Source organism: Pristiophorus japonicus, chromosome 22 (assembly GCF_044704955.1).
Source record: "Pristiophorus japonicus isolate sPriJap1 chromosome 22, sPriJap1.hap1, whole genome shotgun sequence".
NCBI lineage: Eukaryota > Metazoa > Chordata > Chondrichthyes > Pristiophoridae > Pristiophorus > Pristiophorus japonicus.
Genome location: NC_091998.1, coordinates 20,353,818 through 20,377,185, shown reverse-complemented (window position 1 = coordinate 20,377,185; position 23,368 = coordinate 20,353,818). Strand labels below are relative to the sequence as shown.

The 23,368-nt window shown below is 46.0% G+C and overlaps 1 protein-coding gene across 1 annotated transcript in view; it reads left to right on the top strand.

Moving 5' to 3' along the window:
• fuom (fucose mutarotase) overlaps positions 1–23,368 on the top strand; it is a 167,252-nt gene that overhangs the window by 88,038 nt on the left and 55,846 nt on the right. Inside the window, exon 4 of the mRNA XM_070865376.1 lies at positions 1,574–1,672. Coding sequence (XP_070721477.1) covers positions 1,574–1,672 — 99 coding nt within the window. The remainder of the gene's footprint in view (positions 1–1,573; positions 1,673–23,368) is intronic.

The window sequence follows — 23,368 nt, the reverse complement described above, 5'->3', positions numbered from 1 at the left end:
AGTACACAACTTGGCATTGACTGGACTCAGCTCAGGCTTCACAGCCTCAGTGTCCCACAGCTTGTTGAATGTCCTTTGGCTCATTGTCGACTGACTCGCACCCGTGTCCAGCTCCATTGATAAAGGCACACCATTCAGCTTCACAATAACGATTATCAGCTGAATCTTTCCCAAGAACGAATATAGATCATACACTTCCTCCTCGGGTTGTGTATCCGGGCCAACACTGGACTGGTCATCAGCAATGCGATGAGCGGCAGCACGCTTGCTCAGTTGTGGACACATTCTCTGAAGATGCTCCACTTTCGAACAGCCATTACAGGAGTACAGTTTAAACCGACACTGATGAGGCCGATGATTGCCCCCACAACGCCAACAGGGTGAAATCGGATTCGTATCACTTGGCGGACTTTTGAGCAGCTAAAAGTTTCACATAAGCAGTTGAGTAGGCCCTGCCATAAGCAGCTCTGCCAGACGACGACACAATCTTCTTTACAGTACTTGCCGTGGAGCTCCGACTCTTCGATGATATCTGCCTCAAATTATCATCAGTCGTCATGCATGCCTGGGCAGTCGCAATGGCCTTGCTCAAATCCAGCTTCTATTCGGCCAATAACTTCCAAAGAATCACATCATGGTTGATGCCTATCATGAAGAAATCTCGCAGCATGTCTTCCAACACGTTCCCAAACTTACACGGCTCAGCAAGACGTGGCAGGTCGGTGACGAATCCCGACACATCCTGGCCCTCAGCACGAACATGCGTGAAGAAGCGATATCGTGAGATGATGATCCCCTCTTTTGGCTTTAGGTGATCACGCACCAAAGCACACAAATCCCCATATTCTTTGTCCGTTGGTCGTAAAGGCGAGAGATTATTCTTCATGCGGCTAAATTTTTGGACCACAAATGGTGAGGAAAACCACCCTGCGCCGAACTGCGTCAGCGTCTCCCTCCATTTTGTTGGCCACAAAATACTGATCCAGGCGGTCGATAAAATCCGCCCAATCCTCACCCTCCGCGAACCTCTCCAGAATTCCAATAGTGCCCATTGTACAGGCCAAGGTTCTTAAGTTACCTCGTCGCCAAATGTAATGAATGTAATGACTTACAAGACTTGTTACTGTAAACTGCCTCAGGTGCAAACCTGATCCAACCAAAGTAATCCGCGTGACATGGTACCCGCGCTTTTATATACCAGTGACCGCGCAGGCGCTGCGTGCAGCCTGATGACCTCCGACAGTGGTGCCCTCTGGTGTCTGGTGACCCCAAGCACAAATACATAACACAAGGAAAGAGAATTGATCTGGGCCAGCAGTATCCCATAGCAGTCCTTTCATGAAATAGTGTTAATGATAGTTGTGAAACTCACCCTGGGTTAATTCAGAGAACCAGCTGGAGGAGGAGGGGGTGGAGGCAGATAAAATAAACCAAAAACAAAGAAAAATGTAAAGTGTTAGGAATGAAAATAACACCCTAAGCAATGAAAATACGTCATATTAACCTATTGTAAAATCATGTGCTGATCTGAATAAATGTATTAATTCTCCATTGCCATTTTACTGTTGTTTAGGCTGCAGTGATGGATCTGGTGAAGGAGGATAAGGAGAAGGGCCTTCAGACGCCAATCTGGGACAAGTACTTTGAATCATTGATAAACGCTGGTTGTTTAGTAAGTAAAGCGGCAACTGTCCAATCAGCAGATCCAATGGGCCTTTCCTCCACGGTTGTCAACACATTCGCAGTGTTTCTTTTTACTTCTGTAACTAAACGAAAGAAAAACTTGCATTTATATAGCGCCTTTCACGACCACCGGACAACCCAATGCGCTTAACAGCCAATGAAGTACTTTTGGAGTGGAGTCACTGTTGTAAGGTGAGAAACGTGGCAGCCAATTTGCACACAGCAAGCTCCCACAAACAGCAATATGATAATGACCAGATAATTTACTTTAGCGATGTTGGTTGAGGGATAAATATTGGCCAGGACACCGGGGATAACTCCCCTGCTCTTCTTTGAAATAGTGCCTGGGGAGGGCAGACGGGGCCTTGGTTTAACGTCTCATCCGAAAGACGGCACTTCCCACAGTGCGGCATTCCCTCAGCACTGCATTGGAGTGTCAGTCTAGATATTTGTGCTCAAGTCCCTGGAGTGGGAACTTGAACCCACAACCCTCTGACCCAGAGGCAAGAGTGCTACCCACTGAGCCACAGCTGACACACAGACAAACTAGATAAAGAAGGATCCAGGAGTGGCATTTACATCTGGCGGTGCCAACGTTATTAGTATAATGTTGTCATTAGTAACTGAAAATGTAATGCAAGATGAGCATGTATGAAATAACAGCAGCTTATTCATTATACCAATAGGAACAATATATTGAAGGACTTTCTGTGTGTCTAATTAAGGCTAATCACAGAATGGACGCAATGTTCCCTCTAACTCAAAAATGACAAGTCTGATACTTATCAAGCTTGTGAGGCACATTCATTCTCTAATTAAAGACAACATATTAAAAGAGAAAATAAATTAGACCTAGTTTTAGAATATGAATCAGATTGATATTAAAACGAGATTGGTCCACTTATGAAAATTCAATTTGGAAAGAAGTACCTGAAGTATTTGTAGTGCAGGTCAAGTCCCAGAGATTGTTACATTTTCTGATGGTTTATTCCTGGCACAGAACCTTGCTAGGGACTATGGACTGGAGAATCGTGTGCAGAAGGCACATAACATTTATCTTGTATTCTAATGACTGAGAAAAGATGATGCATTACAATCCAAAAGATAAGGCCTTCACCATGGCCCTGAGAATGATGGCTTCTTAACTGTTTAAGTTCCCGGTTAAGCAACGCCTCGATTTCAAAATTCTTATCCTTGCTTTCAAATCCCTTGCCCCTCCCTATCTCTGTAATCTCCTCCAGCCCCACAACCCCCCCGAGATTTCTGCACTCCTCTAATTCTGCCCTCTTGAGCATCCCTGATTATAATCGTTCAACCATTGGTGGCCGTGCCTTCTGTTGCCTGGGCCCTAAGCTCTGGAACTTCCTCCCTAAACCTCTCTGCCTCTCTACCTCTCTTTCCCCCTTCAAGAGGCTTCTTAAAATCTAGCTCTTTGACCAAATTTTTGGTCACCTGCCCTAATTTCTGCTTTTGTGCCTTGGTGTCAAATGTTTTGTCTTATAATACTCCTGTGAAGCATCTTGGGACGTTTCAGTAGGTTAAAGGCTCTATATAAATATAAGTTGTTTAATTCCACAGTGATGTGTTCTCCATTTAGATTCTGCTCCTTTGGTGTTGAACTATTTACAGTCGGGGTTCTCTGAGGTTGGAGATTAGTTTGGGTCAGAGGAAGCTTTACCCTACATCTGACTCTAGGGATGCTTGATGTTGAGACTTGAGATGGAAGCGTGCTCTACTTCCCAGCACTGACATGTCTCAAAAAGTTCAACTGCCCCATATGTCTTTACCAGGACCCGCCGTCCCGCACCATTGCTTAGCTTTACTGATGGATGAACAGTGCTGGGCACAGTGGCACTATTGTATGTGTATGTGTGTGTGGCGGGGAGGGGAAGCATGTACATGTGATATAGAATGAGGGAACTAGCATATCACTGTGGGCACAGAATGTATCTGAGCCATCGTGAGTCTTACAGCTTTAAATAATGTGTCTCAACTGTAAAGGCCTAACAAAGGCTGCTGTGGAAAATGGACACGTTATACTGATGGAGCAAGTTATGCTGTTCTTTGGTTCGAGGTTGTTATGCATGTAAACATTGTAACTGTGTAAGTCTTGCCATCAGAGGGCGCAATTGTTGGAGGCCCAAGGGTCACCTCGTGCAAGGGAGTATAAAAGGTTGTCTGCCATGCTGCTTAGGCACTCTGGAGTTGTATTGAAGAGACTAAGGTCACATCAGTTTTAGCTCACAGTACTCAGTCTTGTGGAGTCTTCCATACTTAACAGAGGTTAAGGCACATTGTAGGGCAGAGTAAAGGGTGCTTTTCATTGTATCTATGCCCTGCTGGTTGATTGGACAGCAAAGTAACAAAATAATTATATTCCCTTTGCTGGATGAAGACAAAGACAATCTCCTCTCCAAAGCAATATTGAAACCCACCCTCTGTTTTTGATTTGTGTTCCTTCCCTTCTCTGGCAGCAATTATGGCACTTGAGTCCCACAGGAGCTTTCTGGTACTGAAAGTTGAAACTAAGTTAAAGAAGCAAAGACGTTTAACAAACAAAAGGTGTGGTGGGATTGAGGAGGCCCTGAGTTTAGGCTAAAGGGGCTTAACATCATCGCTATCGAAGTAAATGCTGAGGTTCAAAAGTCTGTGCATGTATCCATATGTATAGTGGGGTGGGGGTTGGGGGCTTGGATAAGGGACTGTCTCCATCAAATGAGGAGGGGATCAAACTGATTTACAGATTCGTTCTCTGGCGTGTTCAGCAACTTGTAAGGCTGGGGATCAATGCTGTATCTGTAGGAAGATGGCCTGATTTAGATGGAGGGTTTATGCAGTCTTCATTACTCCCACCTCAAAAAAACCCACTCTCAACCTCTGTGTTTGCAAACTAACACCCTCATCTCCAACCTCCTTTTTCTCCACAAATTCCTTGAATGTGTTGTTGCCTCCCAAACCCATCCTTTCACTAACTCCATGGTTGAATCTCTCCAATCAGGTTTCCACCCCTGCCATAGCACTGCAATAGATCTTATCAGTCACAAATAACTGTGTGACTGTGATCATGGTGTACTGTTCCTCCTCTTCTTTCTCCACTCCTCTGCATCCTTTAACACGGTCGACCACATCACCCTCCTCTCCTCCATTGTCCACACCAAATCCACTCATCCATCACTCCTGTGCTCGCTGACCGACAATGTGTCCAATTTAAAATTCTCATCCTCATGTTCAAATCCTTTCGTGGTCTTCTAATCTTTTCCACCCGTTTCCCAATCCATTCACGCTACCATTGGTAGCTGTGTCATCTAGGCCTAACCTCTGGAATTCACACCATAAGCTGTGGAAGTTCCTCCTGAAACCACTCCACATTTCCACCCCTCTCTCCTCCTTTAAGACCCTCGATTAAAAACCTACCTCTTTGATCAAGTTTTTGGTCACCCCTTTAAATATCTCTTTATTTGACTTGGTGTCAATTTTTGTCTGATAAAAGCTTCTGTGACGTGCCTTGAGACATGTTTCTACGTTAAATGTGCTATTAAATAGAAGTAGTTGTTCTACTACTGGCTTCTTTTCAGAAGACCTTTGAATGTGTTGTTGCCTCCCAAATCCATGCCCATCCTTTCCCTAACTCCATGGTTGAATCTCTCTGCATTTTATAATCTCTTGAAAGCTCTTGAACGCTCTTAGTTCAACTTAACTCTATTTATTTGGGAGATTTCACACAACCATGTGGAGCTTTAAAATGGCGTTCCTTCACAGACCCTCCCTCTCCATACAGCTCCCTATACCTCCTAGCTAGAGGGCGCTATACATTATCTCGTTACACCTTTCCTTTCATAAGAAACAAAAATGAATTACAGTTACTTCAATATAAACGGGTGGTTAACTTCTGATGAACACATGTATTAAACAACTACAAGTTTAACAAAGTACAACAAAACTTTGTCTTATTGATTCTTTATCCAAGTATTGTATGTTTCACACTTTGAAACACAGTCTTTGATATCACTATTCAGTCCTGGCCAGTAAACGGATTCTCTGGCACGTCGAAGAGTTCTCTTGACGCCAGTGTGAGCAGCATGAAGTCGCTGACAAATGTCGGATCTCGGGGATTTTGGTGTGACACAGCGATAGCCTTTGAAGATTATGCCATCCTGTGTTGTGAGTTTGTCACGAACTTTGAAGTATGCATGTGTTTCAGGCGGGCATTCATATGCAGTTTCTGGCCATCCCATTGTGATTTGTTGTATGACCAGTTGTAATGTGGAGTCACTTGCAGTTGCACGTTGTATGGTAGTCAGTCGTTGTTTGGAGAGTGGGAGAAAGTCCACCATGTGGATGCATTCCACTGCAATTTCTGTCGGTGATCTCTCCATGTTTTCGAGGTATGAGTGTCTGCTGGGCACATTTCTTTTCCTGGTTGATACTTTATTTCGACATCGTATTGGTTGAGCCAAATGAGCAGATGTTATAGTCACCTGGGTGCTGCAGATAATGGCTTGTGTCATATAGCAACCAAAGGCTTATGCTCTGTCCAAAGTGTGACCTTGCGACCATATCCATATTGATGGTTTCATTCCATTCTGAAGACTTGAGCAAGCAGCTCCTTTTCAATTTGAGACTCTCACGTTTCTGCCAGAGTGAACGCTTGGCTCGGGTATGCAATTGGTTGTCCCTGTTGCAGAAGGACGAAACCAAGATCCTTGCTCGAACCATCTCCTTGACCTTCGGTTGCAAATTTGTAGTCAAAGTGCCTGAGCATCGGAGAATCTGTCATGCGTTGTTTGATAGCTTTGTCTTGTTCTTCAGTCCATTTCCAGACCGTGCGTGGGAATTGGCACTGTGGTGGTCATGATAGCTTGCTACAGTTTAGGACTTTGAGTTTGTCACATACATGTATGCAGTTCAAATACCAGGAGGACTAGAACAAGTCTAATAGTAAAATATCGTGGCCATGTAATTGTAGAAATACTTTTCAATTGGGACTCTACAATAACTTATGCCACTTTAAATTTACTTTACTAATGCCTCCAGCTTATCTTACAAGCTTATGACTATTTATCGCCCTTCACAGATCCACACGCAATGTGTAGGAAGCACGCTCCGCACTGTACTGCTTAATGTTGATGTTGATTGACTCAAAAGTCTTACAGTTCCAATATTTCAGTCGCAGATGCGTTCGACGAAAGATCAGAAGTCTCCGCTTCTGACACCATGTATTTTATAGTCTCTTGAACACTCTTAGTTTAATTAATCTCTATTTATTTGCGAGATTTCACACAGCCGTGTGGAGCTTTAAAATGGCATTCCTTCACAGACCCTCTCTCTCCATACAGCTCCCTATATCTCATAGCTAGAGGGCGTTATACAGTATATCGATACCTCCTCGCTAGAGGGCGCTATACTACAGTATCTCGTTCCACTCTCCAATCAGGTTTCCACCCTGCCACAGCAATAAAACAGCCTTTATCAGTCACAAATAACCTCTGACAGTGACCATTGTAGTATATGCTAGCACTCTAATAACGACTCCACGAGGTAAGGGTATAGTACTTGAACTGTAGTGATCTTAGTCCTTTATTGCAGCTCCTAGAGTGAGGACAACAAGATGTGAGCTCCCTTTAATACTGGGTTACCTGCAGTGTACAGGTGACCCTTAGGTCTCCAGCAGCAGCACCCTTTGGTGGTACGGGTATAGTGTATACAGGGTGAAGGTACATTCAGTGGTCTAGTGTTACAGTACATACATTAACATGCACACATAACAACCATGCTGTACTATTCCTCTTCTTTCTCCACCTCTCTGCATCCTTTAACATGGTGACGGGAATACATTGAGAAATAGTGTAGAGGGAAAGCCCAGGTAGCCAACCGGGACTCGCAACCAGTAAGTGAATGGCTCCAAATGAATCATGCTTCTGTGCAAGTAATCAAAACACAGTGAACCTTCGGGCAAGTTCATTAAATGTGCCAGATTTGAATTGCTGGAGGCAAACACGGGTATATTGCATGTAATGCAGAATTTTCATCATAATGATGAATTTAAAAGAAAAAAACTACAGGATAAAACAAACCAGAGTTTCTCGTGTGCAGTAATTGACCTCCTGATGGCAATGGCTCCAAAAACTCATTGGCAAGAGATCAATAGGATGTGTTCTGGAACATGGCCCCAATTGCTCCATATCTCGTCTCGATCATTATCCTATATTCTGTTATACAGTAGGCACCTCAAAGCACTGGAGAAGTACCACCGACGTTGCCTCCGTAAAATTCCGCAAATTCATTGGCAGGATAGGCGTAACAAAGTCAGCGGTTTCTCTCAGGACAAAATCCCCAGCATCGAAGCATTGACCACGCTTTATCAGCTCTGATGGATGGGTCACATTGTCCGCATGCCTGATACTAGTCTCCCGAAACAGGTGCTCTACTCCCAGCTCCGTCACAGCAGGCAAGTCCCAGGAGGGCACACAAAACACTTCAAGGACACCCTCAAAGTCTCCCTGAAAAAATCCCCACCGACTCTTGGGAATCCCTGGCCCAAGACCGCTCAAAGTGGAGAAGAAGCATCCAAAAAGTCGTCGAACACCTCAAGTCTCGTCGCGGGAGCACGAGGAAGTCAAGTACAAATAGCAGAAGGAGCGTACAACAAAGCAAGCACCCCACTCACCCGTCCCTTCAACCACCACCTGCTGCACCTGTGACAGAGACTGTAGTTCCTGCATTGGACTCATCAGCCTTCTTAGAACTCACGTTAGTGTGGAAGCAAGTCATCCTAGACTCCGAGGGACTGCCTAAGAAGAAGAAGAGACGATGTCCAAAAAAGTGTCCCTGCTACCTGCTACTTTGCCGAGGAAATGCGCACAAAATCAAAGCAATTCAATAGAACCTCCAGTGAAATGCTGAAATAGGTGAAAGCAACATTTCCACAATGGTCAGAACCTCTGCACAGTCACAACTGGCTAGTGAAAGGACCAAGAGAGTAAGCATTTATAAACATAGAAACATAGAAAATAGGTGCAGGTGTAGGCCATTCGGCCCTTCGAGCCTGCACCGCCATTCAATGAGTTCATGGCTGAACATGCAACTTCAGTACCCCATTCCTGCTTTCTCGCCATACCCCTTGATCCCCCTAGTAGTAAGGACTACATCTAACTCCTTTTTGAATATATTTAGTGAATTGGCCTCAACTACTTTCTGTGGTAGAGAGTTCCACAGGTTCACCACTCTCTGGGTGAAGAAGTTTCTCCTCATCTCGGTCCTAAATGGCTTACCCCTTATCCTTAGACTGTGACCCCTGGTTCTGGACTTCCCCAACATTGGGAACATTCTTCCTGCATCTAACCTGTCTAAACCCATCAGAATTTAAAATGTTTCTATGAGATCCCCTCTCATTCTTCTGAACTCCAGTGAATACAAGCCCAGTTGATCCAGTCTTTCTTGATAGGTCAGTCCCGCCATCCCGGGAATCAGTCTGGTGAACCTTCGCTGCACTCCCTCAATAGCAAGAATGTCCTTCCTCAAGTTAGGAGACCAAAACTGTACACAATACTCCAGGTGTGGCCTCACCAAGGCCCTGTACAACTGTAGTAACACCTCCCTGCAATAGGAGGTGGGTGGGGTGGATTGACCCATCCACCTCCACGGAGGTGTGTGGGGGGCCTGACCCATCCACCTCCATGGCACGAACCTGGTATTGCAGTACTTCCAGGAACGGTGCAGTGGTTCTCGGCCTTTTGGCTAAGAGCATTGGCGCAGAGTGATCCTTGATGTGTGCAAGGTGACCTCTGGCGTTTGTGATTTGACAAAGAATTGGAAAGATTGGCTACGAATTAAAAAAAATTTTAAAAAAAACACCTCCCTGCCCCTGTACTCAAATCCCCTCGCTATGAAGGCCAACATGCCATTTGCTTTCTTAACCGCCTGCTGTACCTGCATGCCAACCTTCAATGACTGATGTACCATGACACCCAGGTCTCGTTGCACCTCCCCTTTTCCTAATCTGTCACCATTCAGATAATAGTCTGTCTCTCTGTTTTTACCACCGAAGTGGATAACCTCACATTTATCCACATTATACTTCATCTGCCATGCATTTTGCCCACTCACCTAACCTATCCAAGTCACTCTGCAGCCTCATAGCATCCTCCTCACAACTCACACTGCCACCCAACTTAGTGTCATCCGCAAATTTGGAGATACTACATTTAATCCCCTTGTCTAAATCACTAATGTACAATGTAAACAGCTGGGGCCCCAGCACAGAACCTTGCGGTACCTCTCAAATATGTTCTATTCTATCTCATATTCTCCCTCTTTCTTCCACTAAACCATCAGACTTATTTCCTGTAATGCTTTTCTGTGATTGAAATTCTCGACATGCCTGCTTTCCGTCACAATTACGCTCCCTATTCATTTTACCTACCTCTGACTTGAGTCCTTTAAGCCCGGTCTCCAAACGAGGTGGTGATAGTTACTTACCGCTGAGCAGTCTTGAAGGACCTAAAAGGAGTCCTGTGGCCTGCGGCTGACTGTCCATTCCCTGTTGCCACCTCTCATGGCTGCCAGTCACTGCCTGCCATTCACCTTTCTCGGAGCTCTACTGCGCATGTGCGGCCATTTCAGCGACGTCAAGAAGGTCAGTTTTTTCCCCTGCGCATGCGCAGAAGTCCCGGCTCCTCTTCCAGCGCAGGCCACAGGCTCCACCCCTCGAGGCGACTGGCCATGCTGTGCGGCTCCAGATTACAGGCCAAACATCGGGGAAACTTCAGAGATTTATTTCTGGCTCATTTATTTACCGAATTAAGCAGCGCAGCTCTGGCAATACGCCAGAAAATGTGCTCGTGGAAAATTGTATGGGCTCATTTTTCCTCTGTGCCGATTTTTGGCGCCCATGAGGATTAACGGGCGATTTTTTTTTTGCCCGATTGCGCTAGGAAAAAAAAGTTGTGACTTTCGCCAAAGTTACATTTCATTTTGGTGCTGCGGTACCCAAAGTTAAATCTGGGGGTGGAGCTTCAAGTCTACGCCAAAAGCTGAGGTCGTCAGGGTAACGAGAGACACACTGAGGGAGATTGCCAGGGTAACGAGACACACACTGAGTAAGGTTGCCAGGGTAACGAGAGACACACTGAATCTACCCCTGCGAGTTGAAGTTCCACAGCCAGGGCTTGCAGTGGCAGGGGATTGGGGGGAGGGGGGGGTTGCATTCGGCCCGGGATTGCAGCGGGAGCAGGAGCGGGTTGGGAGGGGGGGGACATTCGGCCCAGGATTGCAGCGGGAGCAGGAGCGGGTTGGGAGGGGGGGGACATTTGGCCCGGGATTGCAGCGGGAGCAGGAGAGGGATAGGGCATTCGGCCCGCGATTGCAGCGGGAGCAGGAGTGGGTTGGGAGGGGGGGGGACATTCGGCCCGCGATTGCAGCGGGAGCAGGAGTGGGTTGGGAGGGGGGGGGACATTCGGCCCGGGATTGCAGCGGGAGCAGGAGCGGGGTGGGGCATTCGGCCCGGGATTGCAGCGGGAGCAGGAGTAGGTTGGGAGGGGGGGGGGGACATTCAGCCCGGGATTGCAGCGGGACCGGGAGCAGGAAGACCAACACCAGAACAAGTCATCTTTAATATAAAAAGAGATGAAAAAGGAACGTACTTTAACATGATCATTATAAACTATCTTTACAAGCAAGACTAAACTGCAAAGAAACAGTTCCGATACAGACATGAGCGCCAATTTTCTTAACTTAACGTGGGTTTTTTCTGATTGATACTTAAGGCCACTCTGCGCCGACTTAAAAAAAAAAAATCTGTGTTGAAGAAAATGGCTTAAGTTGCCAAAAACGGCACGGAATCCAGTTTTCAACCAGACCTGTGCCAAAAAATCTGGCATACAAAAAATCCGGTACTGACAGTCGCTGCCGGCAAACAAACTTTGGGGAAAGTTGCAAATTCACGATTGCTCCAAAATTCAGCGGACGCCAAAAAAACGGCGCCCAATGGTACCGAAAAAATAAAGCCCATAGAACCTTGCAGCACAGCAGGGGACCATTCGGCCCCTCGTGCCTGTGTCTGCTCTTTGAAAGAGCTATCCAATTCAGTCCCACACCCCAGCTTTTTCCCCACAACCCTGCAAATTAGCTCTCTTCAAATACATGTCCAATTGCCCTTTGAAAGTTCCTATGGAATCCAATTCCAGATCATAACAACCCTCTGTGTGAAATAATGTCTCCTCATTTTCCCTCTAGTTCTTTTGCCAATTCTTTTAAATCTATGACCTCTGGTTAGCGACCCATTTGCCAGAGGAAACAGTTTCTCGCTACTTGCTCAATCAAAACCACTCATCATTTTGAATATCTCCATTAGTTCTCCCCTTAACCTTCTCTGCTCAAAGGAGAACAATCCCAGCTTCTCCAATCTCGCCACATAACTCAAGTCCCGCATCCCTGGTATGATCCTGGTAAACCTCCTCTGTACACTTTTTCCAAGGCCTTGCTATCCCTCCTAAAGTGTGCTGTCAGGATTGGACACAGTACAGCTGAGGCCTTGCCAGTGATGTGTACAGGTTTAACAGGACTTCCTTGTATTTTCAATGGCCCTATTTATAAAGTATTCCATATGCTTCCTTCACTGCCTTATCAACTTGACCTGCCGTCTTCAAGGATTTGAGAGATGCATCCCCCAGGTTCATCTGCTCTTGCACCGTCTCAAAATAGTGCCCGTTAGATTATACTGCCTCTGCTTGTTGTTTGCAACAGCAAAACCACTACAGTACCATATCCATCATCATAGGCAGTCCCTCGAAATCGAGGAAGACTTGTTTCCACTCTAAGAGTGAGTTCTTCAGGTGACTAAACAGTCCAATAGGGGAATTACATTCTCTGTCACAGGTGGGATAGACTGTGTTTGAAGGAAAGGGTGGGTGGGACTGGTTTGCCGCACGCTCCTTCCACTGCCTGCGCTTGTTTTCTGCATGCTCGCTGCATATCCAGGATGCAACTCTATCATCAAGACGTGAAAGAGATGCGCCGGCTGGTGAAATAAATCATGATTAATTAAGGAAACGTCAAAGTTTATGTATAAAGGGTACGGGTCATTGAAAAGAATGTTGGACTCTGGGATGGTATCTCATGGTGAGAATCAAAGGGCAGTGCCAACACTGTGGTACAATCGCCTCCAGCATTTGGAACATTCGCTGTGGGAAATGAGAGGCCCTGCATTGGTGCAATAGGAATGGTAAAGTTGGTGCAGAATGGATTAGAAACATAGAAACATAGAAAATAGGTGCAGAAGTAGGCCATTCGGCCCTTCGAGCCTGCACCGCCATTCAATGAGTTCATGGCTGAACATGCAACTTCAGTACCCCATTCCTGCTTTCTCGCCATACCCCTTGATCCCCCTAGTAGTAAGGACTACATCTAACTCCTTTTTGAATATATTTAGTGAATTGGCCTCAACAACTTTTTGTGGTAGAGAATTCCACAGGTTCACCACTCTCTGGGTGAAGAAGTTTCTCCTCATCTCGGTCCTAATTGGCTTATCCCTTATCCTTAGACTGTGAGCCCTGGTTCTGGACTTCCCCAACATTGGGAACATTCTTCCTGCATCTAACCTGTCTAAACCCATCAGAATTTTAAACGTTTCTATGAGATCCCCTCTCATTCTTCTGAACTCCAGTGAATACAAGCCCAGTTGATCCAGTCTTTCTTGATATGTCAGTCCCGCCATCCCGGGAATCAGTCTGTTGAACCTTCGCTGCACTCCCTCAATAGCAAAAATGTCCTTCCTCAAGTTAGGAGACCAAAACTGTACATAATACTCCAGGTGTGGCCTCACCAAGGCCCTGTACAACTGTAGTAACACCTCCCCGCCCCTGTACTCAAATCCCCTCACTATGAAGGCCAACATGCCATTTGCTTTCTTAACCGCCTGCTGTACCTGCATGCCAACCTTCAATGACTGATGTACCATGACAGGTCTCGTTGCACCTCCCCTTTTCCTAATCTGTCACCATTCAGATAATAGTCTGTCTCTCTGTTTTTAACCACCAAAGTGGATAACCTCACATTTATCCACATTATAGTTCATCTGCTATTCATTTGCCCACTCACCTAACCTATCCAAGTCACTCTGCAGCCTCATAGCATCCTCCTCGCAGCTCACACTGCCACCCAACTTAGTGTCATCCGCAAATTTGGAGATACTACATTTAATCCCCTCGTCTAAATCATGAATGTACAATGTAAACAGCTGGGGCCCCAGCACAGAACCTTGCGGTACCCCACTAGTCACTGCCTGCCATTTACTCCTACTCTTTGCTTCCTGTCTGCCAACCAGTTCTCAATCCACGTCAGCACACTACCCCCAATACTATCTGCTTTAACTTTGCACAGTAATCTCTTGTGTGGGTTACCCAGGGTCTATTCAGTACTATGCCTGACCTTGGAGCAGTCATTGCAGTGAAATGTCTTCAGAGGTACCCAGTGCGTGTTCTACATAACATCTGATCTCGGTACAAAACCTTTAGCCCATCCTATAACCATTCTCCAAATTAAGGAGTATTGTTTAAAGCTGAGCTAAGAGGTTGAGCAACTATTTCACAATCAGGATTGCTACAAGAAACAGAATCAATCACACCTTTAAAAGGGGATGTGGGGAAATATTTGAAGAAGATTAAAATGGGTAAGGGTCAAGCAGGGACTAACGCACTTTCACAGAGCTGGCACAGGTACGATGAGCCAAATGGCTTCCTCCATGCTGTCAAATTCTGATTCTAAGCTTCAAAAGCCACATCTACCTCATCACCAAGACAGCCTGCATCCAACTTGGCAATAATGCCACATCCACCCTGTTATGTATGCAAACCTCACCAATGTGTAAGACTTGCCACTAGGGGGCACACCTGTGGAAGACCCAAGGGTCACCTGTGCAAGCAGGTATAAAAGGCAATCTACGAGGCTGCTTCCTGACTTTGGAGTTACATTAAAGAGACAATGGTTTGAGCTTACAACACAGTCTTATGGAGTTATTCTGAACATAATAAACCCCAACCTCTCGCCCAATCACTGGAGCTCTCAGTCATTTTCCAGGCTTGACCTCTGCAATGCTCTACTCACCAGCCTCCTGGACTCCACCCGACATAAACCCAACTCATCCAAATCTTTGCTGCTTGCATTCTATCAGGCAGTGAGTCTCACTCACCTATTATTCCAGAGCTTACCGTCTCCACTGGCTCCCCATGCTCCAACCGATTGACGTCAAAATCCTCATCCTTCTCTACAAATCCTTCAGAGGCTTACCCCACCTCACCTCTGCAACCTCCACTCTCCCGACATGCCAGCTCACAATTTCCCTTCCCGAGTTTGGACTACATTGTTCAAACTTTGCTCTGTCATCAGCGGTAGAGCCTTCAACCATCATGAGCTGCTCTCTCTCGCTTCCTCACCTCCTGTGTCTTGCTTCACCTCTCCGACGAGCAACAGACTCCTCAAAACCCACCTATTCAGCCCTCCTTCGATGGGCCTTCTGTTAAATCAATGAATGAAGTTCACACTGAAGTAGCAAGTTTAATGACTAGCCCTCAATTAAAAAATATAAAGAGGGCAAAATTGTCCCTTTGGGAAAGGCCTGTTTGCGTCTCTGGGGTGCTAATTCTTTTGTGCCTGGGCGTGGCGGCGAGAGCGACCACATCAGAATTGTCCCAGGATTCTGCGGGTGAAAACGGCTTTGCGCCACGCCCCGTGCCTTTCACTCCGATGATGTCACCGCCGTGGGCACCGACCACTTTGCGACCCTCGGGGGAAATTTACCCGCGGGACACAAGGTTGGCCTGGGGCAACGCCAATGAAAGTTTTGCGTGGCGCTGAGCTGCGGTAGCTGGCGGGCCCCGGTCGGTCGCCCTTAAAGGGGAGGGCCTTGCGCCGTGGCTGCCATTTTTTTTTTGTTGGCCGACTTTGTAGTCGGCCCGACAATGGAGAAGGCTGGTTTGGCCGGGCCACCAACAGGCAGCCTGACGGGGTGCCCCCTCTTGGGTGCTGGGCCGCTGGCCCTGCCAAAACCCTACCCGGTGGCCCAGTGGGCGCTGAGCATCACACCCCACTTCCACCCTGGCAGCGCCCCGCGGAGACCATTCCCGTCTCCGATAACGCCCCGCAACCATTTCTCTTTCTAAGTGCCGAATTCAGCAAGATGGCGCAACCCATCCGGGAGCTAAATCTTCACTTAATTCAAACTGTGTGCCCCAAACGAGCACAGAGCAATTTAGCTAATCCATAAGTAAATAAATTCAAACCGTGTGGTTGGAATGTACTTACTACAAAAGTGCAGGCTTTCAGTTAACACCAATTCATTATCAATCATTTACAAGCAAGTACCACAGGGACCTGAGAGAGTGGAGGAAGGGAGCGAGGATACAGACAGAGAGCCAAAGAAAGATTACAGAGACAGGAGCAAGTATGAGAAGCAGGGAGGGAGGGGGTTTTAATTTTAATGTGTTAATGGTTTCCCCAGCAACGCGCACACCTAACCAGGGTGCGAGTGTTGCCAACTGGCAGAGTGACAGGCCCCTGCTGATCCCACACTATGATCAGTTACTCAGCAGCGGTCCAGGAAGAAATCTTTTCTTTTTCACTTCCCATGGGGAAACAGCAAGACCTGCTTTATTGCTCTGTGTATTAGACTGGGCTCCTCCGCTACTCCCCAGGCAGCCTTCTCCAACAAGCTGCCTTTCAATCCTGTCCCCTTCAGCTGTACGTTTTTTTAAAAATCAAACAGGAGAATTTGTGTAAATCAGTTAACGTTGCGACACAGGTTAGCAAGGCCATAAAAAAAACAAACCAACCATTAGGGATTATTTCTAGAGGGATAGAATTGCAAAGCAGGGGAGTTATGCTAAACTGTACGGAACCTTGGTTGGACCACACTTGGAGTACTGCGCACAGTTCTGGTCACCATATTATAAAAAGGATATTGAGGCACTGGAGAGGGTGCAGAGAAGATTTACAAGGATGGTACCAGAAATGCGAGGGTATACATATCAGGAAAAGATGAACAGGGTGAAGGGTGACTGAAAAGAGGTCTTTAAAATTCTGAAAGGTTTGATAGAGTGGATACAGAGAGAATGGGGTAGAAATTTGTACCCCTGTCCGGAATCTTTTCAGGGTTCGGAGCCGCGAGCGCTGGTGTTTGCGCCGCTCGGCACATTCAGTGTGCCTGTGCCGGCAATGCTAACCAGTACCTCCCCGGGGGCGTCGAGACGGTGAGCACCGCCCTCGGTTTCGACAGCGCGATGATTTCCGTTTGATGCTGACCCTGTAGCGCCCTAGCGGGATCGCCTGGGATAGCGGGCGGTCCGAGCTGTTCCGGCAGCAGTGAGGGAAGGAATGGATTCGTCGGGCAAGTGTGATTGCTTTGTCTTTTTGCCATTTCTCTTTAGGTGGGCTGAGCAAGGTACTGGGAATTTTTGGGGCGATTTATTTTCCCCAGGGAAGCCTCTCTTAGGGGGCTCCGAGGCCGGCTCTTTGGCTCGGGGATTTTCAGTTCCTCAGCCGGCCTAGCGCCCTAAGAGAGGTGTGGAACGCCTCCCTTAGCGCTGCGCCCCACACTCCGGGCCCAGCTGCTGAACTTTGTGGCTGCAGACGCAAACCATTTCCCGGCGCAAAATGTACCGCCCCGCCGCCATTAGCACCCTAATTAGCCTCTAACCGAATTTCCACCCCAATGATTCCACTTGTGGGGGAAGAGCATAACTACAGACCATCAATATAAGATAGTCACCAAGAAATGCAATAGGGAATTCAGAAGAAACTTCTTTACCCAAAGAGTGCTGAGAATGTGGAACTCATTACCACAGGGAGTGATTGAAGTGAACAGTATAGCTGCATTTAAGGGGAGGTTAGACAAGCATATGAGGGAGAAGGGAATAGAGGGTTATGCTCATAGATTTAGATGAGGAAAAACTGGAGGAGGCTCGAGTGGAGCTTAAACGCTGGTATGGACTGGATGGGCCGAATGCACTGTTTCTGTGCCGTATATCCGATGTAATGTTGTTGTCTTATTTTCTTAATTTTATTCTTTCATTATTTCACAACAACTACAACTATTTGCATTTATACAGCGCCTTTAAGATAGCAAAACATCCCAAAGCGCTTCACTGGGGTGTTACCAGACAGAACTTTACATCAAGTCACATAAAGAGATATTAGGACAGGTGACCAAAAGCTTGGTCAAAGAGGTAGGTTTTCAGGAGCGTCTCAAAAGGAGGTAGAGTGGTGGTGAGGTTTAGCGAGGGTATTCCAGAGCGTGGGGCTTCACTGTTACCAACATCCAGAACCTGATGTGTTATTAATGCAGAAACATAGGGAAGAGTTAAAAACTCCCCTTTTGATTTAAAATATATCTAAATTAAATTAACCAATATTTTCTCATTATAATTGATTTAAAAGAAAATTAAATCTACTAATGGGAGACATAAGAATTAGGAGCAGGAGTAAGCCATTCAGCCCCTCAAGCCTGCCCCACTATCCAATGAGATCATGGCTGATCTTCTACCTCAACTCTACTTTCCTGCACTATCTCCATATTCCTTGATTCCCTTAATATTTAAAAATCTATCAATCTCCGTCTTGAATATACTCAACGACTGAGCGTCCACAGCCCTCTGGGGCAGAGAATTCCAAAGATTCACCACCCTCTGAGTGAAGACATTTCTCCTCATCTCAGTCCTAAATGGCCGACCCCTTATTCTGAGACTGTGACCCCTGGTTCTAGACTCCCCAGCCAGGGGAAACATCCTCCTTGCATCTACCCTGTCAAGCCCTGTAAGAAGACAAGGGAATAAAACTGAAAGAGTGTCTGCTTCACGAAAGGGGTAATATTCTGACTTGGTGCTCCTTCTGGAAGCTCGTCGCAGAAATACGGCAAATAGCCGCGTATGATTTTGCAACCATTTAAAATGAGCAGTTGGACAAAGTGCATGGATTGTACTTGAATTTCCAACACGCACTCCCGATAGCTGAGGCTGCACACCACAGGTGCAGTGTCAAAGAGTTAGCCCTTAAGCATCCAACCAGGTAGTGGCAGGGTGAAGCACATTGCCTGAGGAAAGCAGCTCCTAAGGCCAGGAAAACGGCTGTCACAAGCAGCAGAGAGATTGTTGAGAGTGGAGAGAGATCACAGCAAAGTCTCGGGAGATCCAGGAGTGAACTTGGACCGATAGATGGAGCAGCAGGGCATTGCTGCGCAGGCAAACAGAAGCTACTGTTACAACATTTATGATTCTCACATACTTGGTATGAGAGTGTAGTGGTGATGTTACTTGTACGTACTGCTAAGCCAGATTAATTATCTTGAGTTCAATACCCACAGTGGCAGTTGGAGAATTTGAATTCAGTTCAAAAATTCTGAAAATAAAAAGCCTTTAGCACTATAAGTGATGGTGAAACTGTTGGATCTGAGACCTGCCGTCCTTACCTGGCTGGGCCTACATGTGACTCCAGTCCCACATCAATGTGGCCCACTCTGAAGTGGGCCTGTCAAACTGCTCCCAAGAGTCCCCTTCACCACACGGAATGCAGCGCTTGAAGAAGGTGGCCCATCACCACTTACTCAGGGGCTACTTGGGATGGCCAATAAATGACGACCTTGCCAGCGACACCACGTCCCGAGAATGAAGTAAAAAAAAAAGACGATGTGAAAATCTTATCTCCTACACCACATGCTATGCTGAAGGGCTGAACACCAGGCACAGAATAATGCATATTCTAACTGTGCCCGCCTCACTGAACATACCAGCAAATGCGCCCTGGTATCTCCAGTTTTGCATACCTGTTTCTAGCCAGCTGCTGTGCATCTGCTAACGTGCTAAGGACCATGTGCCAACCTGGACCACTTTCAGCCCTGCCCCCAGAGTACTTGTTACAGAGATAAACAAGTCGGAAAATCTTTCATGGTCGCTGAAGTGACAGCTTCCACCCCGATGAACACAACAGTTGAACCAAAAGATTCAATGAAAGCAGGCTAGGTTACACAAACGATAGTTACACAAATGGCCAAATGAGTTTGATGATGTTAATCTCCCTGATTGTAAGTGGATGGTACAATGAACAGACACAATGGGAGTAAGTGGACTCCACCGCTCCACACAACCCTTCAGGGTGACAATGATGTGAATAAGCTGCAGCACACAGGGTATCAGTGCTCGGCTCCACAAAGGAATGTTGTACGAAATGCACACGTGGCTGGAGAACATTCGAAATTCTTCTTTAACTTATTGTTAGCAGTTGCCAGCTGTAATACGGCTCAGATACGAACTGTCAGCTCTGGGAATCACTGAGCCCGCTGATTTCTATTGGTGACTGACTGCTTCAATAGAAACATACGGGCTCAAAACTAGTCCTATTACAGCATAGATACATTTATTGGATGGGACATGTCAGGCAGTTACCTTGTTACTCCCAAACAGGCCAGTGCTTTGGGGAACGATCATTGTTAAGGGACAATAAGCTTGGAGTTAAAAGGAGCACAATGCTTGGACATCATGTTATTGGCAGTAAGGTGGTTAATGTGCCCTTTCTGCCACCAACAACAGAAACAGTAAAGATGTTTCTCCTGAATTCCCTATTGGATTTATTGCTGACTATCTTGTACTTCATAGAATCATAAAAACTTACAGCCACTCGGTCGTACATGTGCTGACTCTTTGAACGAGCATCCATGCTTAGTCCCACATTCCCGCTTTGTGTCCGTAACCCTGTCAGCTCCTCATCCTCAAGTACCCATCCAACTCTCTTAAAATTATTTATGGAATCTGTTATGTATGCAGCCCTATGTAACCAGTATTGTACATGAGGGCGTACCTGTTGGAGTCCCAAGGGATCCCAGCATCCCTTGGGAGCACTGTATATAAGCAGGCACTCTAGAGTAGATAAAGGCACTAAGGTCACACTTACTCATGTCGACAGTACTCAGTTACACCACTTTATTATGAACATAACAGAATCAGCTTCCAACACCTTTTCAGGCAGAGCCTTCCAGATCCCAACAACTCTCTCATTTCTCCTCTTCTCCCCTCTGGCTCTTTTTCCAATGATTTTGAATCGATGACCTCTAATTATTGACCCACTCGCCAGAGGGAAACCCATTTCCTTATTTACTCTATCGAAACCTCTAATCATCTTGCAATGAACCTTTATAAAACCTTGGCTCGGCCTCAACTGGAGCGTTGTACCCAATTCTGGGCACCGCACTTAAGGAAGGATGTGATGGCCTTAGAGAGGGCGCAGAAAAGATTTACGAGAATAATTCCAGGGCTGAGGGATTTCAGTTACGTGGATAAAGTAGCGAAGCTGGAGTTGTTTTCCTTCAACCAGAGAAGGTTGCGAGGAGATATGATAAAAGTGTTCAAAATCATGACAGAGTAGATAGGGAGAAACTGTTCCATTGGCGGAAGGGTCGAGAACCAGAGGACACAGATTTAAGATGATTGGCAAAAGAACCAAAGGCAACACAAGGAAAACCTTTTTTACGCAGTGAGTGGTTAGGATCTGGAATGCATGGCCTGAAAGGGTGATGAAGGTAGAATCAATTGTGGCTTTCAAAAGGAAGTTGAATAAGTACCTGAAGGAAAAAAATCTGAAGGGCTATAGGGAAAGGGCGGGGGAGTGAGACTAGCTGAAATGCTCTTGTCGAGAGCAGGCATGGGCTTGATGGGCCGAATGGCCTCCTTCTGTACTGTAACCAGTCTATGATACTATAATACTAAATCCTCTATCAGGTTACATCTCAACCTTCTCTGTTCCAAGGAAAACTGTCCTAATTTCTCCAACCTCGCCCCATAACTGAAGTCCCTCATCCCTGGTAACATCCTGGTAAACCTCCTATGACCCCTAGTTTTGGTGGAAACATCTTCTCTACGTCTACCTTATCAAAACCCATCATAATTTTAAAGACCTCTATTAGGTTACCCCTTCTCTTTTCCAATGAAAAGAGCCCCAGCCTGTCCCTCTTAAGGATATCCTCTCAGTTCTGGTATCATACTTCAGATGCCTTTTTAGCCTTCTCTGTTCCAGTGGAAACCATTCCAGTATCTTAAGTCTCAGACCCTTATTTGCTTTTTCTGACACTGTTCCCACCACTGCTACTTGACTGACTTTACATACCTTTGATGTTTACATGCTGATTTTAACTATGACAGAAATCGGCCAGATAAATACGAAAATGTTGGACTGGACACAAGTGAGCCACAAAAAGGTGAGGCTCCTCAGAGTGTCAACTGTGGCTCAGTGGGTAGCCCACTTGCCTCTGAGTCAGAAGGTTGTGGGTTCAAGTCCCACTCCAGGGACTGTAGCACAAAAATCTCGGCTGATACTCCAGTGCAGTGATGAGGGAGTGCTGCATTATCTTTTGGATGAGACGTTAAACCGAGTCTGCCCTCTCAGGTGGATGTAAAAGATCCCATGGAACTATTTCAAAAAAGATCAGGGGAGTTATTCCCGGTGTTCAGGCCAATATATATCCCTCAATCAACATAACAAAAACAGATTATATAGTCATTATCACATTGCTGTTTGAGAGAGTTTGCTGTGCGCACATTGGCTGCCACGTTTCCCACATTACAACAGTGACTACACTTCAAAAGTACTTCATTGGCTGTAAAGCGCTTTGAGAAGTCCGGTGGTTATTGACCTCTCTGCTCGGGGAAATAGGTCCTTCCTATCCATTCTATCTCAGCCCCTCATAATTTTCTTCACCTCAATCAACTCTCCCCTTAGCCTCCTCGGTTCCAAAGAAAATAACACCAGCCTATTCAATCTTTCCTCACAACTAAAATTCTCCAGTCCTGGCAACATCCTTGTAAATCTCTTCTATACCCTCTCTAATGCAAACACATCTTTCCTGTAATGTGGTGACCAGAACTATACACCGTACTCTAGATGTGGCCTAACTAGTGTTTCATACAGTTCAAGCATAACCTCCCTGCTCTTATATTCTATGCCTCAGCTAATAAAGGCAAGTATCCCGTATGCCTTCCTAACCACTTTATCTACCTGTTCTGATCACTGAAGATCCCTCTGTTCTTCTACACTTCTCAGTATCTTACCATTTATTTTGTATTCGCTTGCCTTGTTAGACCTCCCCAAATGCATTACCTCACATTTCTCCGGATTTAATTCCATTTGCCAGTTTTCTGCCCACCTGACCAGTCCATTGATAGCTTTCTGCAGTCTACAGCTTTCTTCCTCACTCTTAACCACACAGCTCATTTTTGAATCATCTGCAAACTTCTTAATCAAAACCCTATCTTGAAGTCTAAATCATTGATGTACTACGAAAAGCAAGGGACCTAGTACTGAGTCCTGTGGAACCCTACTGGAAACAGCTTTCTACTGACAAAAACACCCATCGACCATTACCCTTAGCTTCCTGCCACTGAGCTAATTTTAGATCCAACTTGCCACTTTCCCTTGGATCTCATCGGCTTTTACTTTTCTAACCAGTCTGCCATGTGGGACCTTTTCAAAAGCCTTGCTAAAATCCATGTAGATTACATTAAACGTACTGCCCTCATCAACCCTCCTTGTTACCTCCTCAAATAATTCAATCAAGTTAATCAGACATGAGCTTCCCTTAACTAATCCATGCTGACTGTCCTTGATTACTCCGTGCCTTTCTAAATGACGATTAATACGGTCCCTCAGAATT